This window comes from Heterodontus francisci, chromosome 8 (assembly GCF_036365525.1).
Source record: "Heterodontus francisci isolate sHetFra1 chromosome 8, sHetFra1.hap1, whole genome shotgun sequence".
Lineage (NCBI taxonomy): Eukaryota > Metazoa > Chordata > Chondrichthyes > Heterodontiformes > Heterodontidae > Heterodontus > Heterodontus francisci.
In genome coordinates, this window is record NC_090378.1 from 49,292,737 (window position 1) to 49,312,498 (window position 19,762).

At 41.1% G+C, this 19,762-nt stretch overlaps 1 protein-coding gene across 4 annotated transcripts in view; it reads right to left on the reverse strand.

Moving 5' to 3' along the window:
• Positions 1-19,762, reverse strand: part of ipo13b (importin 13b) — a 200,659-nt gene that overhangs the window by 25,619 nt on the left and 155,278 nt on the right. For all 4 annotated transcript variants that reach the window (XM_068037110.1, XM_068037112.1, XM_068037109.1 and 1 more), the window contains 2 exons: positions 16,097-16,234; positions 10,767-10,863 (listed from right to left, as the gene is read on the reverse strand). In XM_068037110.1, the coding sequence (XP_067893211.1) occupies positions 10,767-10,863; positions 16,097-16,234 (235 nt within the window). The remainder of the gene's footprint in view (positions 1-10,766; positions 10,864-16,096; positions 16,235-19,762) is intronic.

The following is a 19,762-nucleotide window of genomic DNA, read 5'->3' on the forward strand; positions in this document are numbered from 1 at the left end:
GAGGAGTATAGAAAGTGTAGGGGAATACTTAAAAAAGTAATTAGGAGAGCGAAGAGGGGGCATGAAAAGTCACTGGCAGACAAGACAAAGGAAAATCCTAAGGCGTTTTATAAGTATGTTAAAGGCAAGAGGATAACCAGGGAAAAAGTGGGGCCCATTAAGGATCAAAGATGCAATGTGTGTGTGGAGCCAGAGGACACAGGTGAGGTTTTGAACGATTACTTTTCATCTGCGTTCACTATGGAGGGGGACGATGTAGGTGTAGTGATCAGGGAAGGGGATTGTGATATACTTGATCAAATTAGCATTGAAAAGGAGGAAATATTAGCGGGCTTAAAGGTGGATAAATCCCCAGACCCAGATGAGATGCATCCCAGGCTATGTGAGGCAAGGTAGGAAACAGTGGGGGCTCTGACACAAATTTTCAGATACTCTCTGGCCACAGGAGAGGTACCAGAGGATTGGAGGACAGTGAATGTGGTACCATTATTCAAGAAGGGTAGCAGGGATAAACCAGGTAATTACAGGCCGGTGAGTCTAACATCAGTGGTAGGATAATTATTGGAAAAAATTGTGAGAGACAGGATTAATCTCCACTTGGAGAGGCAGGGATTAATCAGGGATAGTCAGCATGGCTTTGTCAGAGGGAGATCATGTCTAACAAATTTGATTGAATTTTTCGAGGAGGTGACGAGAGGTGTAGATGAAGGTAAAGCAGTTGATGTAGTCTATATGGACTTCAGTAAGGCTTTTGATAAGGTCCCTCATGGGAGATTGGTTAAGAAAATAAAAACCCATGGGATCCAGGGTAATTTGGCAAATTGGATTCAAAATTGGCTTAGTGGCAGTAGGTAGAGGGTGATGGTAGAGGATTGTTTTTGCGATTGGAAGCCTGTGACCAGTGGTATACCGCAGGGATCGGTGCTGGGACCCTTACTGTTTGTAGTGTACATTAATGACTTAGACGTGAATATAGGAGGTATCAGTAAGTTCACAGACGACACGAAAATTGGTGGTATCGTAAATAGCGAGGAGGAAAGCCTTAGACTACAGGACGATATAGATGGGCTGGTAAGATGGGCAGAGCAGTGGCAAATGGAGTTTAATCCTGAGAAGTGTGAGGTGATGCACTTTGGGAGGTCTAACAAGGCAAGGGAATATACAATGGATGGTAGGACCCTAGGGAGTACAGAGGGTCAGAGGGACCTTGGGGTGCTTGTCCATAGATCACTGAAGGCAGCAGCACAGGTAGATAAGGTGGTTAGGAAGGCATACGGGATACTCACCTTTATTGGCCGAGGCATAGAGTATAAGAGCCGGGAGGTTATGATGGAGCTGTATAAAATGCTAGTTAGGCCACAGCTAGAGTACCGTGTACAGTTCTGGTCGCCACACTATAGGAAGGATGTGATTGCACTGGAGAGGGTGTAGAGGAGATTCACCAGGATGTTGCCTGGGCTGGAGCATTTCAGTTATGGTGACAGACTGGATAGGCTGGGGTTGTTTTCCTTGGAGCGAAGGAGGCCGAGAGGGGACCTGATTGAGGTATACAAAATTATGAGGGGCATTGATAGGAAAGATAGGAAAAAACTTTTTCCCTTAGCAGAGAGGTCAATAACTAGGGGGACATAGATTTAAGGTAATGGGCAGGAGGTTTAGAGGGGAGTTGAGGAAGAATTTTTGCACCCAGAAGGTGGTTGGAATGTGGAACACACTGCCTGAAGGGGTGGTAGACAAAGGAACACTCACGACATTCAAGAAGTTTTTAGATGAGCACTTGAAACGCCATAACATACAAGGCTATGGGCCAAGTGCGGGGAAATGGGATTAGTTAGGACAGGTGCTTGATGGTCGGTGCAGGCGCGTTGGGCCGAGGGGCCTGTTTCTGTGCTGTAAAACTCTATGACTCTCTGATATGTACGAAACCATACTGCAAGGGATGACAGAAGACAGGATTTCTACTTTGGGGAAACCTTGTGCGTCTTTGGTGGTGCAAAAGCGTACTCCCAGACATATGGCTGTGGGCTGACCCTGGAAATGTTCAGGGGTCAAACTCATTTAAATAATTATGGCAAGTTCCCAGTGCTGGGGAGCTTGTTTGGAAAAATTATTGATTCAGGCATCAAGTACCTTTAACAGTTGAGAAGGCCCAGTTGCATCCAAGGCACTCCTGAAGGAGGCAACTTTTTTAAATTCTGGGGCTGCAGGAAGGTAATTGACTGGCCTGCCTTTCATTGTTACAATACTGGTGGCCCCTGCATCCAGTGATAGTATGGTGGTAATAATGGTTGCATGACTCTTTCCTGTTGCTTTTATGTCATTTGAATAGGCCCACCCTTAGTTGCATATATTATTCAAAGGTTACTTTCAATTCTGACAGAAAATTTTTGAAGTAATAAGTGACTGGGGGGGGAGGGAGTAAGCTGAACAGTTTCCATCTGATTTTTCACTAGAAACTACCTAAAGCCAGGTGGACCATGGAGGAAGATCAGCCCTAGCACCTTGAAGGTAAGTAGGTGGGCCAGGGGAGGAATTGAGGGAAGAAGCGAAATAAAATTTCACCGCATGTGAAAATGATCAATAACCCTCTAAAAGTGAAGCTACCCAACAAAATGCAGGAAAAAACCTGTTCTCCACTTTCATCACCAGACATCACACCAATTATACCAACACTTGGAAAGAATCACAAATAAGTAACTTTTACAACTGTATCAGTAGAGATTATGGACATTTCACCAATCTGTGATAATGCCCAAAGAGATCAAACTAAGCAGATTGGCACTTCAGGGGAGTAGATAGCCTCCACTAACTACTAAGTGGAAGATGATCATTAAGAAAGTACATCTGCTTGGCTCTACACAGGAAACCTTGCAACTAAATGGTCACTTTTAAAGAATAGGATTCAACTCAAAATTGTGCTCATCTTCCATGATGAGGGTGTTTTTTTTCAGCCATGTCCACCTATTTCCCTGCATTTAACTGTGAAGGGGCTGCAATCAACAATATTCTCAGATCCAGTACAGTGCAGATGTGACACACATTGAAAACATGAACACCATATCTGAGCATGATTTTACTAAATCATTGTGCAAGAATTAAAAACAGCAATTTAATTGTGGGATTTGATGACCTGAAGTGGAACTGCTGTCTTTTATTTCACTGATTGTTATCTAGAACTATTTAGAATATGAATAGGAATCACAAATCACTAATGTATGATGATAATGCAGAAATGGTCAGTATTTGAAGATTTGTAGATCATTTCTTCATGAACAAAGACCTGAGGAGATTTGACCTTTGACCACTATTCTGGCAGCTTATTTTGGATAGCGAACTTTTGAATAATTTGTTACCCACTAAAATTAAAATCTAACGGCACGTGATAACTTCATCCAATGCCAGCAATTTACAGTATATCAAACTTTTTTGACAATCAGATCTGTTTTGATAGTGAATTTTATTTCCCTTTGTGATGCAAAAGCATTCATGTGTGCTTTTTCATGCCAGTATTCTAATGCTTAATTTTTTGAAAATAATGCATATTCAGTTGCCACAGAATCCTCTGAATAGCTGAGCAAAGTGTTCAGATTCAAGACAATTTCCAGTGATGGCACACCATTACCATGGCAACAGTTACTTAGCAACAAAAAATTACATTCAAAAGATTATATTTTTTAAACTAGTAACTCAAGCAGCTACAAGCTCCACATCTCTGCACCAAATAACAACTTGCATTTATATAGCGAGTTTATAAGAAATGCTTTTAAGCACTTCATAAATGGAAGTAGACAAGGAAACAGATACTGAATCGTGAGTAAAGGTTAGTAAGGATGACTGACTGGACTTTTGCAAAAACATTTCTTTTAAAAAAAAGGGAAGGGTGAATGGCTTTATTAAGGGAGCTTTACAGAGCAAGGTCAAGGTTGAAGGTTTTGCCACCAATGGTGCAGGGAGGAGATGGATGACGTTACATAGGTGAAAGTAGCTACTCTTTGCGAAGGAAGGATATGAGGACGACCTTCCCAACGTTTACCTGGAGAAGACTGTGGTTCATCCAGGACTGGATGCCTGAAAACATAGAGGCTGTGGTGAGGTTGAGAGAGGTAGTGGTGAGGTAGAGCTGGGCATCAACAGTGTACATTTGGAACGTGACGTCTTGTCTTCAGATGATATGGTCGAGGGGCAGATGGAAAACAGGAGCGGGACAGAGATGGAAAGAGAAGCCGTTGTAGGAGATTCTCTGGTTACAAGAGGATAGGCAAGATTGGGACCAGGTGAAGGCAGTCCCACTCAGCTGCACAACAGAGATGCAGGGGAGGAGGATGATGTGGTCAACGGTATCAAAGACTGCAGGACAGGCGAGAAGCATGATGAGGGATAGTCACCATGATCATAGTCATTGTCACAGGATGTTAATTTCAACATTGATTTGTGCTATTTCAGCACTGTAGTAAGGGCATAAATATGATCGGAAAGGTTCAAATATGGAGTTGCAGGAAAATGAATATGGATTTGGGAGGCAACAAGTGCGAGGACTTAAGAGGAAAGAGAGGTTGGAGATTGGGTGGTAGATTGCAAAGACAGAGGAGTCAAGGAGAGGGTTTTTGCTCAGCGGGGTAATGACAGCAGATTTGAAAGAGCGGGGAAAGGGATAGTACCGGAGAAGAAACCATTTACATTATCAGCTATCCTGGAGGCCAGGAAGGGAAGTTGGGTTGTCAGCAGTTTCATTTGACCAGAGTTGAGAAAGAGTAGGAGGTGGATCTCATGGGCAAGGTTACCTTAGAAAGGGCATGAGCGGAGGGCATCCATGCAACATCAGTTCAAAGACAATTCTATTGATCAAAATCGCAAAGATGTCCTGCTGTAAGTATCCTTTAAATAACAGGCTTATTTTCTACCAATGCCACAACTCCACAGTGATTTTTTTATTATTAATTATGCTGTTTATTCACTACCCTAATGTACAAATACAATAGTCTGTGAGGTATGCTGACAATCTAGTTTGCAGTCATTTACTAATGTAAATTTCAGTAGACCCATTACACCCACTGCTTTTTACCTCATTCATTCTATCTGTTAAACATCATTCAAGGCCAGAACTTGAACAGCAGCCATTTAAATGACAGATGTGTATGAATGGCTGTAACAGTCAAGCAAAACTAGCTAATGATAATGGACTTAAAATAACTGCCAATGCAGCTTTACTAATCGTTCAGTGCACCAGAATTCTTCATTTTACTCCAATGTACTGGACTTACTTGAGTGAACAAACTCGAAACAAATCCATCATTTTCTACAGAGTTCTTGGGTAAAAAGCCCACCAGAATAGGTACATACCAGTTTATAAAATAATTTTACATGAACTTCCAAAATAAATGTCTCCACATTTCTGCTTTTTACAATACAAGTGTAAACTTTTTCTCTTGAAACATAATATCTACTTTGTTTCTACATTCATGCCCAAGACAACATTCTGTTTGGATTCAATAAAACAACATCTAGTTCTTCGGCACAAAGAATGTCTGTTGATCCTTCAGTTTAGCAATGGCTGATCACCATTAGAAGTTGTATACAGAGATTTTGAGGAAAGATGTGATGGCTTGTATTCTCTCAACAGATGCTGCTTGACCTGTATTAGTCTCTAAGATTTTCTGTTTTTGTTGTATATATTTTCTGGCTTTGGACACACATCTGCATGTGGGGCTAATAATCCTTTATTCTTTTACTGACTGAACCAATATGGGAAAAGCTCTCAATCTCCTATCATTTACAAAATATATTCAGTACATCACACCATCTTAGAAATATTTAAGATTTAGTAATATATAAACTAACCTCATCATTGAGAACTGAGCACAGATTTATAAAATTTGTCACATTCATACTCTCTTTATAAATGGAACAGTTACACATAATTGGGAACCAATAAAATCCAGAAAGATTCTATCAAATGCAGGTGTTCACGTGTAAATGATCCTTCGAACCGGGTGCCCACCTACACCGTAGAACCAACCTTGTCTACCTATACATGTGGACAATAGCCTCGGAATCATTCCTGCCTACCTATGTATATAACCCTTCTTCTGGGAGCCACTTTTGATTTTGCCTTGCTTTTGGATTGAACTCTCTCATCTGAAATGGTCACCAGAGTAGGTAAAACACTGAAGTGCTGCTTTTGCCTTTCCTTTGTTTAAAAAAAAACAGGAAAAACAGAATTTCAGGAAGCAGACAAAAAAAACCGATTCCGTAGAAAAGCGGTGAAAACCAAAAAGCTTTTCAATGTTTAAAAAGACCAACAAAAAACGTTAAACGTTAGGTGTTGATGGCATCAACAGGAACTGGTGTGGAACATGCTAAAACTGGCAGCTCAATACAATTTTTAGATACCATTACAGCAGCAGTTATAGTCACATCTCTCATGCACACTGCCAATCTAATTTACTGACTTTCTTTGAGGGTGTGGCAAAGGAGCTTGAAAAAGATAAGGCAGTGGATGTGGTGTATTTGGATTTCAGTAAGCCCAGTGGGGCCCACAGGGCCCTGTTTTGAAACTGCTTTTGTTTAGTTTCTTCTTAAATGATTTGGAGCTAGAGGTCACAAACACAATGTTTAAATTTGAAAACGATACAAAGCTAATGAGGAACCTAAACTGCCAACCTGAACAGGATAAGCTACAGGAGAGTTTGAACGTACTTGGGAATTGGGCGGTCAGGTGGCAAATAAAATTCAATGCAGAAAGATACATCAGATGGAGATAATACAGGAAGGTTCTTTCACTTAAATGGAAAAAAAAATGTATGGAAAATGAAGGAGACTCACGGTTCCTGATTGACAATAAATTGGAAAATATTGCAACATTGCTCAGTGGCAGTGAACAATACAAATCAGATATTGGGATGCATTACACAGTTAATATTGAGCACAAACAGTGGGGCAATCCTGCCACTTTCATAAATCATTGGTACACCCGCACTTCAAATATTATCTACAATTCTGGATGCCACAGTACAAAAAGGATATTGTAGCTAATGAGAGAATACAGAATGGAGCAACCAGAAATAATTGTAGGATGGAGGGATAGGCTTATTAACACAGATAGCATAACTTGAGCATCTCAATGGAAACGAGATGGTGGAGAGGTGATAATAAAGTTTCTCTCATTCCAAGAGGGATTAGATAACAGACCATAGCAAACTGTTTCATTTTGTTCAGAACCAGAGGACCTGCGCTTGAAAAGGGTAAATTCAAAACTAATCTGTGGAAACATTATTTGAGTGATAGGGCAGTAAATGTATGGAACAAGCTCCCTTGTGAGATAGCGGAAGCAGAAAACATTGAGTTTGTACAGTATCATAGTATTTTTAGTCATTAAAAATGGCAAGTGCAGCATACAAGGGAGGAACAGGAAATTTTGGAGCTGTGGTTCTCAATGCTTTTCACCAGTGGCAGGTTTACCTTGCCTCATTTCTGGGTATGTTATAGATTAATTGATACAAGATTGATTATCACAATTGGTCAATAACTCCAGTTTGGCATGGTCTACATTATCTAGTTCCTCTTAGAATCGTAAAAACATTAATCATAACACAGCCAGGAAGGTGAACCGTGGGTCATTTTCCACCAAGGAGTTTCTATGGGCTGAATTTTATTGGGATGGCAGAAGGCCTGCCGGCGGGGCTGAAGGGAGGTATTGACCCCGCATTGCTAGTGGCAGCTAATTGTGGCTATGGCTGCCATAATAGCTGTCCAATTTAAGATGGCAGTCTGCCCTCATTAGCTGCTGGCCCAGAGGACTGGCAGCTCAGCAATGCTATTGCTAGCCATGGCCATCGCTAAGACTACAGCTGCAGGGAGAGGATACTTCAAATGGCTGTGCGCCCTTGAAGAGAAGTGAGTTAGTATGGGGAATGCTGGGGCCAGGCAAGCCAGCAGTGCCATTGCCATGAGGACGGCCATTGCTGCTGGGCCGGGGTGGGGCCTCCATGGGCCATGTAGTGGTTAAAAATGAGGCCCCAACCCACCCCAAGAGGCTGCTGGGAGGTCACTAGGTTTCACTGGGTGGTCTCACCAGATGGCGGCAGGAACCACCCCACCCTCTTCCCGAAGAGGACAAAATGCTTCTGGAGGTGGGATATGGCCGTTAATTAGCCACTTAAGTAGCTCCATCGGCCTCCCAGTTGACGGCCGATCTGCTAACTTTCCAACCGCTGGCAAATGGCATATCCCCACCATACCCACCCCTCTCCCGCAACCAATGCCTTCCTGTGCCATTTTGCCAGCCTTCCCACCTCTCACCCCATCCCCAAAGGGCTGCAAAAATTCCACCCTATGTTTCTAAAAAAACTGCATTGAGAAATCAAGCCAAAGATATATTATAAAAGCAACAGAGAAAAACTTAATTACTTTGTAACCAGGGTGTTTCAGTGATTTCAGTCAACAATGGAAATGATCTTAAAAGATCTGAAATAATGCAATTGGCAAAGCCTTTAATAAAAGTGTAAGGAAACAGAAACAAAAGATTCATTCTTTCTAATCATTTACTTTATTTATAAAAAGTGCTATTTTTTTTTTAAAAACAAAAAGAAACTAACCATTTCAAGCTTAATAACGAGTCAAATTTCCAACATATTACATATATCATCTAATTTGAATATTTATATTGTACAAGTTAAATAAACCATGAAATGCCAATTAGACTAAAAGAACTCCTAAATATTCGGAGGTAGGGCTTCCGCTAGGTTGCACTACTTCAGCCTAATTCACCTAAAAATTGGCCAAACCAGCGTAAAAGTTGTGGAATTTCAAGCGTAGATTATGCCCAGCAGAAATTGAATTTCTGCAATCTTTTGCCCTGGTTTTAAAAATATTGCGTTAGAAGCTGGACCCACCCACAAAACTAGTCAGGCCCTCAGATCTAATTAATGAGCACGGCAAGTTTCTGCCAATTGCACCCATTTGTAGGTCTTTTGAGAGGCCATACAAATTAAGCGTTTAAAGGTGCAAAAGCACTAGTACCCATCTTTTAAAACTTTTTAAATATTAAAAAATATTTAATTTACTATGAAACTGACTGGAATACACCAATGAAACAGTAAATGATTCTGCATAGATTTCTTAAAAGCCATTTTCAGTTATTTAAAATTAGGTTATGCACAGGTGCTGGATGTAGGAAATTAAAGGTGCCCTATAAAACTTCTTAGTTTATTAGGATAAAATGTATAAGTAGGACATACTATAAACTAATGTCAAGGTATAGGAATTACCGGAAGTAATGCCAAGCTTCAAACCATGTGCATCAGACAAAAAACCTTGCAGACTTTAACTGCATATGTAGTCTGAAAACACAGAATGTTCAGGGGCTGCTAGAGATAAGTGACAGAAGGAATGTACTGATACTGAGATGATGAATGATGATCTGGCGGATCACCAAAGGGATAAGCATGACTGGACACTGGGAGGGGTTAATTCTATAAGAAACAAGATAAACCAGCCCTTCCCGATCGAGTCCATACAGTGGAGAGAACCAGAAACAAGACGACAAAGAGAAAAGAAGAGAAGACTGAAGACCAAAAGCTGCAAGAAAAGATGTGCGTTCCCTGCCCAGGACTAATACGGGAAGTATTAGTTTATTGCTTTAGCTTGAGTAAAACAATATACTTGTTCTGACTCTGTCTCTAAGTAGCTTCACAACAGAACTTTTGTCACATCCGATCCTATTGTAAGGGGTTAAATCCTCACAGATTGACTCCTGGCAGCATGGATTAGACCCTTATCAAAAATGCTCATTTTTTATGATACACCATTTTCAGCTGTATTAATAAAACGGCACCAGGTTACTGCTCTTAAATATATTAACGGATTTTTTTAAGCAAAGGGAGGGAAAAAGTATTTCTAAAATGTCACTCAATTACAATGGCTCATGGAAGATTTCACATTTGCGATTATGCAAATCAGTTTGAGCAGAAACTTGATGACTTCACTTTGGAAAACCAGCGCACTTAGGAGTGCATTTTGTGTCTGGTTTGCTGATTGCACCCAAAGCGGAAACTCTACTCGATTTGTAAATCAGCTGTTTTCCTTACACTTAATAACCTTTCATCTGTTCTCTTTCCAGGCTATTTTCTTCCATTTTCACCCCATAGTTCCAAATATCCTTTCAACTTTTAATGTTCACCTCATTCCATTTGTTTTTTCTAAAAAAAGGGAATAAACTTAATTTTTCACTCGAAGGCAGCTTGCTTCACAACTTGTGCAAATGGCGCAACAGGGATGGACAATCATACCATAGAGCGACTGACCCTCGAAGCTGCTTGCTTTTTCACATTTCAACCTTCCTCTCCATGCACATGTGCACATAAATAAATTACCAATTCATCACATTGGAAAACTGCTGAGTGTGTAAATCACTCTCTTATCCACATTTCACTGTCTAGCAGCAAAGATTGTTAGAGATCCAAGGCACAAATTAGGGTTATCGCGCATGGTTAACACAGGTGGTTTTCCAGCAGCCATACATTTATACATTCGATGCAGATAATAAAAGGTCACGTTTCATCGCTAATTAGATATTGAGAGTTTTTATTTCTTTGACTCTGACAGGAAGACAGGGCTGCACAAAACTCACTGAATATCATAGGAACCAGGAAACCCATAATGGAAAACCACTAGCTTGATCACTATGTTTCACACACAACCACAAAATTAATTTCGCAGTACACATTAGGATTCGCAAATGATCTACATTTACAAGTATGGTCACCTACCTTGTTGAAAAATGGAGAGGGTCACAGAAGTAACAAGAAGGAACAGAGCCTTTACTGGGACAAAGTGAGTTGTATCATTGGCAAATATGTGCACCAGCTGAAAAAGACAACAACCCAAATAAATTTACAGAGGTAGAGCAACATTACCAAAATAAAAAATGAGAATCAAAGAAAGGCAAATTCCATGAGAACTATCACCAACCTAAAAGTGAAAGAGCGCTGCAGCCACTACAGTGGAGAAGGGACTTTGTGAATATCAATCTGGAGCAATTCAAGCTCATTATGCCATCTGGGGTTAGCATAGGATGGATTATATCAATAGAATGTGTTCATTTTCCAGATACTTACATTGTTTAACCTGGACTTCAAGTGGGTTTTGTAAAAGCATGACAATTTTAATCAGCCACCAGCATATTCCACAGAGAAAGTGAATCCAAGGAATCTTGTAACATTTTGGATTATTTTTGGAACATTTTTCCACAGAAAGCATTGGAACAGAAAAAAGTTGTTTTAAAAATCTAACATTTAAAAGCAAAGTGCATCATGTGGATACACTGCCATACCTCTCCACACCACTGTAACCTCCTCCAGCCCTACAACCCTCCGACATCTCAGCACTTCTCTAATTCTAGCCCCTTGCATACCCGTTTTTAATCATTCCATCATTTGCCTGGGCCCTAACTCTGAAATTCTATCTCCAAGACCCTCCACCGTTCCTTTTTTTTTGATAATACTCCTGTGAAACAGCTTGTGATGTTTTACTACGTCAAAAGTGCTATATAAATACAACAGTTGTTGTTGTTGAGTGAATCCCTTCAGAACAGTTGATCTATAGGTTTATTGACAGTTGTTTAAATGATTTGTATCTCAGTCCACCTTCAAAGAGATTAAAAAGGAGAATAAATGAGAATTTCTGGTTCACATCACAAGGAGATTCTAATGTTACACTCCTGAATTCACAATCATATAGCTAGGAAGTGGGCGGTATGGGCACACCCCCTAAACACAAGATCCTCGGCTCTCTTATGGGGTGGCTGATGCTTCTATACAACAGAATATCTACGATAAGTCCCTAAACTTGCAACAGCCCTACTCCTCAAGATCAGTGTGATGCTGCAACATTAGCTGCACGAGGACAGTTTTTTCTCCAGTAATTCACCCAGCTGATAGGAGGTAAATGGCAGGAGCACAATGCAACTTTCTGCAGAAACGTTGCTTCATTCCTTGGAAAAATAAGCACTTTTTTTTGTAATGTTGTTATAATGTTGTGCATATATAGTTACGTTTTGAAGAAACTGTACTAAAAAATTTTAAGTAGATTAAGTTACGTCAGCAACCATTTTTGAGAAGCGTAACTTAGTTTTGATTAAATAGACGTCTATTGAACATTTGAAATGCACATCAATAGTTTTCAATTATGTCCTTTTTGCAGTAATATGAATCTTTCATCGCAATTTCATAGGGTGCAAAATGGCTGAGTGAAATTAGCAATACAAGGAAATTTCCATTCCTCCTCTTTCTCTTGCACCACACCCCCAACCACATTGTGGCCAATTTAGGAAAATCTCTCAGAAATTCATCTCTACGTTAGTGTTATGACCAGGTGAGAAGGGGTCTAGGGGTTCCCTCTCAGCCTTTGCCTGGTTTAACCGTAACAGGGTTTAATTTTAAAAACACTGTTTTTAGCTCCCCTCAGTGAATCCTTGTTCACTGCTCTCCAATTGTAAGGCAAAGAAATCAACCAGACAGATTTTCTTAGATTTAAACAAGAAAGGTGGAAGTTTATTAACCTTAAACTCTAATTCGGTTAACGACTATGAATATGCGACGCGACCAGGCTAGCATGCATATGCGATAAACACACGCAGATAGAGGCAGAAAAGTAGAAAGAATAAAAGGGAAAAGTTTGATGCAATAACTGGGATTTATTTATGGTCCTTTGAGTTCTATGTAGAGTCTCTGATTGCTGTTAAGTCTTGCTGTTTCGTTGGGGCACAGTGCACGCTTTAAAACTTGTTTCGATACAGGAGTCTTTTCTCGAGGTTTAAGTGACTTCAGTGGATCCGGAGATTTGTGAGGGACCTAGCTAGCCAGGAGAGACACTATTCTTCCAAGTCCAGTTGCAATCTGTCCCAAACTGTCCTATAAGCAGTTCAAAACCAAAAACTTTGGCCAGCAGGTTAGTCATGTGACTAGTTTTTTTTTTAAACAAACTCCTGCGTTTGTGGATTCTCCATCTTAGCTGACACCCTGGAATGCTGGCTTTCTTACACATTCAATGTCTGGTGATCAAAATCCATTTGGGTTAATTGGATCAGGGAGCCGTTCTCTTGTCTCCAGGTACTGTTTCTTAGTACGCAAATGTTTTCCAGCCACTGCTGATTTCTTTAAACAAGTCATCTCTTCACTCCAGCAACAGTTTAAAATCAATGTTCATATGACAAAATTAATATGCCTCATTCGTTGCAGGTGGGGTCTTCATGACATTAGATAATCAAGTACAGTACTAGAAAACCACAGTAACTCATGAATCCTTCTAATACCAGACAACCCTCAATAACTGAAAATATCCTCCTCTCTCAGGAACACATCTGTCTCTCTTTTGAAGGGCTGCAATGAAACCATACACATCACATGCTTCAATAATCTGTTCCACGGGCACTAACTTTCTGCAAATACTTACTCACACCTAAAAGTCAATGCCTGTGGAACAGATTATTGAAGCAAGTGATGCATATTGGTTCATTGTACCCCTTCAAAAGGGAGTCAGATGTGTTCCTGAGAGGAGGATATTTCCAGTTACTAACTGGTTAAACTGGCCTTTTGCCAATGAATATATACATACACCCTATAGACCTACCATCCCTACCCATCAAATAACCAAAGCAGCAGGGCGGAATCTAATCCATTTAGCATTTTAAAAACCTCCCCTTTTAAGTATACCCTCTGGAAAAAAAGCCTACCCAGAAAACTAAAATGAGACACTCCCTCTATACCTTCTCCAGTGTTTAAGTAGCTCTATATGTGGGGAGTAAAACTGGAGACAATACTCTTAAGTGCACCATACTAAAGACTAAGTATACTGTTCCTAGTCTTAGTGTTCAAAATCCAAGTATAGTGTTCATATATTGTATTTTCCAAGAAATACAACCCAAAACTTTATTTGCTCTCCGACTGGTCACAATCCACTGTGAGCTTTTAATGATTTATTAACTAATATATTCATGCATGGTATAAATGCAGCAGGAGTTTCCAAAACCTAACTGCACCACAAAGCACCCACTCACATTGAAAGAGATCTGCAGGCTCGCTTCACTCTTTTTTTCTGTACATGTATAAATGTAATCTATAGATCGATATACCTAGCTGGTTGAAAAATGAATACAGCTACTGGAGGAAGTAGAGAACAATCTTCAAGCAATTTAATTATTTAGCTTGGTGATGCTTGGTAGTTTTTCTTCCCTGTTTAGTAAATGGAAGGGGCTTTTGGTCAGTTCATATTCAGATAATGGGATCTTTGAGTTCAACAGCAGGCAGTGATATTGCAGCCAATCATGACTTTTTGCCCTTTGGTAACTTTGGCAGGGATTTTACCAGCCCGCTGGAGATGGACTATTTTGAAAGGTCGGGGTGGCAGCAGCTCGGCTGCCTGCCAATTAAGAGTCACAGAATCATAGAGCTATACAGCACAGAAACAGGCCCTTCGGCCCATCTTATCCTTGCTGGCCATCAAGCACCTATCTATTCTAATCCCATTTTCCAGCACTTGGCCCGTAGCCTTGTATGCTATGGCGTTTCAAGTGCTCATCTAGATGCTTCTTAAATGTTGTGAGGGTTCCTGCCTCTACCACCTCTTCATGCAGTGTGTTCCAGATTACAACCACCCACTGGGTAAAATTTTTTTTCCTCAAATCCTTTCTAAACCTCCTGCCCCTTACCTTAAATCTATGCCCCCTGGTTATTGGCACCTCCACTAAGGGAGTAGGTTTCTTCCTATCTACCCTATCTATGCCCCTCATAATTTTGTATACCTCAATCAGGCCCCCCCCCTCAGCCTAATAATTAACTGATTAACAGTAATTTTATTCCCCCACCAGGATTTTACTGGTGTTGGAATGGCTACCCCGCTGTGTGGGGAGACAGTCAGGTACATGGAGGTGGCCCCCTAGTGGCTTCCAGCAGGGTGGGGGCTTCCTTTTTTGGATGCTCGATGGCCCATGCAGGTGCCCCCTGGGGCAATGGCTGCCTCCGCACCACCAATGGGTTCACCCTTCCAACTGACAGGGCCTACATGAGAATTTCTTCCCGGCCCTCCGAGAACGCCTTAGTATGGAGGGTCCCTCTCCTTCCCCTTGCAATCTCAGCAGTGGTCACCTCTATCGGTGCCGCTGCTGAGGGTGCTGGCCCTCTGATCAAGCTAGCAGCTCGGACAGGCAGGCTGCCATCCTTAATGGGATGGCGGTCCCGCTGGTGTCTTCTTAATTCTTAATTGGCCGTCGCCTGTAAAATCCTCTTTGCGGTCCCAATAGTAGTGCGCGCAGGCTGGGAACCTATATTTGGTTCTGGAGGCGGGACCCACGGCGTGGCAGTAAAATTCTAGCTTTTGAGTTGTGTTTGAAATTTGAGGTGCAAAAGGTAACTGAAGTGTACCATCTTTCGGAGGCATGCTAGATGCAAAATCTGTATTGAATAGATAACCCTGTGAACCCAGTTAGGACTTAATAGTACAATCGAAAAACTGGTATCAATAAATCATCTTTCAGGTTTTCTGGCATCCTTTCCTGAAAATGCTGCTCATGTGAGGTATAGCTTTATAGGGCACTGGCAATCCAATGTCTCTCTTAAGTGGCCTTTCTCCCTATGAATTTAGACAGTGGGAACATCATGCTTGAACCTGATTCTGTGCTCGCCCAAATTGCATAGATGCAGTTTCCAACAGGCCACTGAATGGTGATTAGGTGTGGGAACTTTGATTGACTTTTCCCTCTCCCTAGTTCAGGACAGAGACCAAATCTTAAAATAACTACGACTGCCCAGTTGCAAATCATCACAGATCAGAGATTGAAGCTTTGCCGAGTAGTTTTAATCCACATATTGGTTAGTTATTTCATGATTTTATGCTGTCATTTCACAAGTACTTTATATGGCCAGGATAAGTTTGGCAGTCTGTACCCCATCAGAAATCCAATAAGAATGTAAAATTGTGTTTTAAAAACATTTTTAAAGAAACAGATTTTCCTCCCACTGCAGAACACGAATAACAACGATCAAAGATCACGAAGATGGCTCAATGGAAGAACTTTATTTTAAATAACGTGCATGGATTCTACCTGTCGCGTTAGTTCCAATGCAGATGCCTGTGGGATGGTACTGTACATCTGACCCAGCATTTCTGAAAGCTGCGGAATCATAGGAGCAAAATCATCTAGAAGAGTCTTCACAGACTTTTCAAAAATTGCACAAACAGCCTTGAAAGAAAAAGAAATCAAATCTCAATTATCACAGTACAGAAGCTCAAATAAGTTCCAAGTTTTTTTTTATTCATCAGAGTCAAATGTAGATCTCTCGTACTCAAGAGTTAACACTGACAGCTTTGATAACGTATGACTTCATTTTCGAGGGGAGGCTTTTCTTACGATTTCTCCTCTTCTCCCCTCCCCCCCCCCCATTTAAAATGCCTTGCCTTGTACACCAAGGTACACTGCCTAAGACAATGGGCTAGAGATCCACCATCAAGACTTCTGCTGCTGGTATGGGTTCGCACCCTTTGATCTGTCCACAAATATGGCAGAGAAACATCTTGTTTCTATGAAATGGCCTCAGTAGATTGCTTGGGTGAAACTGGAATAGCTCAATGTGGTGAAATGAGAGCGAGTCCTCATAACAGGGCGGCACAGTGGCTAGCACCGCAGCCTCACAGCTCCAGCGACCCGGGTTCGGTTCTGGGTACTGCCTGTGCGCAGTCTGCAAGTTCTCCTTGTGACCGCGTGGGTTTCCGCCGGGTGCTCAGGTCAAATACTTGCAGGTTGATAGGTAAATTGGCCATTGTAAATTGCCCCTAGTATAGGTAGGTGGTAGGAGAATGGTTGGGATGTGGTAGGGAATATGGGATTAATATAGGATTAGTATAACTGGGTGGTTGCTGGTCGGCACAGACTCAGTGGGCCAAAGGGCCTGTTTCAGTACTGTATCTCTCTATGACTCTTAACAGAATTAAAGAATTTTACAACAAAGAAGGAGACTAATAGGCCCTTCTTGCCTGTGTCAACTCTCTGCATTAGCCACTTGGTACCATTCCCCTGCCCTTTCTCCATACCCACTTGAATTGTTCTTTTTCAAATATTTATCCACTTGCCTTTAAAACAAAGAGGCATTTTTAATAATCTCCTGTGCGAAAAAAAAGTATCCTAACCTCTCCCTTCATTCTCTTGGTGCTGATCTTAAACTTATGTCCTCTCATTAACAATTCACCAACCAATGGAGAGTTATCCCCCTAACTCTCCGTCCCACGACCTCTTTGAACATTTTACCATTTAGTGTATATGTCCTCTCTTTATTCTTTCTCCTAAAATGTATCACCTATGGTTCATCTGGCTACTATCTACAAGTTATTAATCTATGTTCCATTTAAAGCTGTTTACAATCTTCTTTACTCTTAACCATGTTTATTTTTGTGTCGTCTGCAAATTTTATATGATATGCCGACTCTCAAGTCCAGAGTGCATATCTGTGAGAAAAACAATGGTCTCAGCCCTAACCCATCTTACATCTCTTCAGTTCAGAAAAACATCCATTCACCACTACTCTCTGTGGCAATATACTTAAGTGCACGCCCACTTTGTGCCAATAGCATGTGATGTAAGTAAATAAGAATAGCCAATTACCGTCCTGACTGAAGAGATAGTTGTTTTTTGAATTTTTATACCATATATGGAAAATCTAATTTTTGGCAGCAGCAAATTTGGCAATTTACTTTTTCCACTAATGTGGATTCCTGCTTCCCCGTTTCTTCCACAGTTGACTGACTGAACACTTTACAATTAGACATCTGTCAGAACTGCTCTAAAATTAACTAACTGCATGAAAGACATCTAGGGTGACCAACAATGATTTAATTTCAGCTCTTATGTGAAAACCGGATCACTTTAGCACACTATCTTTCCACAAGAGAACAGTTTGCCTCACTAACTAGGTGAGTAATTAACAAAAAAAATCAGCTTGCATTTATATAGCATTAACAGAAAAACATCACACCACACTTAAAAGGTGAAATCAGAAAAAAAATGGCTTCTTCAGTAATGCCAACCCCGTTGTCTCATAAAACAAGAGATTTGGTACAAAAATCATAAGTTACTATTTTCCCCAAACATAAACTAATATAGATTGACAGCTGGTTTATAAACCTCATTAATGGCTTATTTGATCTATAACAGCGCTGAGGTTACAAAAATGATATTAGTGCATTTGAAAGTGCTTGAGAAAATTTTCTTTTAAAGTTTAAATGTTATCACAGCACGTATCAAAGAAGGATCCACCCTCCCACCACAGCAGAATGGAACAGAATAGAAGTCGACCATTCAGCCTGTTGTGCCCATGCCGACACTTTGGCAAAGGTATTCTATTAGTCACACTCCCCTTTTCTTTCCTCATAGCCCTGTAAACTTTGTCCCTTCAAGTATTTATCCAATTCCCTTTTTCCTGTTCTCCCTCCCCACCCCCAAACAATTCCAGGCACTGCCTCTTGCTGGGGTAACAGTTCAGCTGATATCTCAACTCTTCAATCAGGTATACAACCATGAAGGGCATCAGAGATGAGCACAATCTTGTTTTCACCCAATATGAACACACATACAAACCCATACCTGTATGCACCTCCTGGCAGAGATCATTAGACAGCAATTCAGGAGCAGAAACTGTCTGACTATTCCTCGCCATAGCTCATTGGACAATGAGGCCAACTGAGGCCCCTTGCACTGCCTGGCTGGACCCAGCAAACTGTTCATGTGACTATGCTCAGAGTCCAGCGCCTTCCTGTCCTAGACAGCTGAAGAATCCATGAACAGCTTGTTACTTCATGCCACGACTAGACACCAGCCTACAGCACCACCAGCCACCCCCAACTTCAAGAACTACTGCTGAGGTCTCTCTCACCACTAGCAGCAGCTGCTGGCCCACACTCGCTCTCTTTTCCTTGGACCTCCAACTTGCTCAGTTTCAGCCACTGGTACCTTCCAGTCTTTGCTGCCAGCCTCATCTCTGATCCTTCAGCAACGGCATATAGCAAATCCCAGAGTTTCTGAGCCCTGTTGGGAGATTGCGAGAGTTGGCATGTCTGCTGTTTAGCCAAAGAAAGAGGCATCAGGATGGGTGTTCAAATGCTTGGTCACAAAGGTGGCCCCATCTCTGTGGCCTCCTCCAGTTGTACAACCCCTCGAATTGTGTTCCTCTACCCATGGCCTTTTGTGCCTCCCCCTCATCCCAGCATTGACAGGTGTGCCTCAAGCTGTCTAGGACCCAGGCTCTGGAATTCCCTCCAACTTCTCTGAATCTCCACTTCTCTCTCCTCCTTCAATGACCTCCTTAAAACTCACCTCTTTGACCAAGCTTTTGGTTACCCTTTCATATATTTCCTTTGTCTTGGCATCTATTTTTAATCTGATTATGCCTTTGAAGTGACTTGGGTGTTTTTTTATGTCAACAGTGCTATATAAATGTAAATTCTTATTATTGCTAGTGACAAGCATGACCATGAATCATTCAAACCTACATTACACCAATTTATGGTGCAGCCTGTCAGAGATCTAAAATGGTATGTAAACACGCTACCCTTGCACTGAAGGTTACTAATTGCAAGATACCCTTGCAATATTACAATCATATTCCCTGAGCACATTAATCAGTTCCCCAATTGATTTCACTTTCCTAAAATGGAAGACAAATTTAATTCAAAAATGAACTCAACAAGTCACAGAACTAAATGTATTTTACCGAATCTA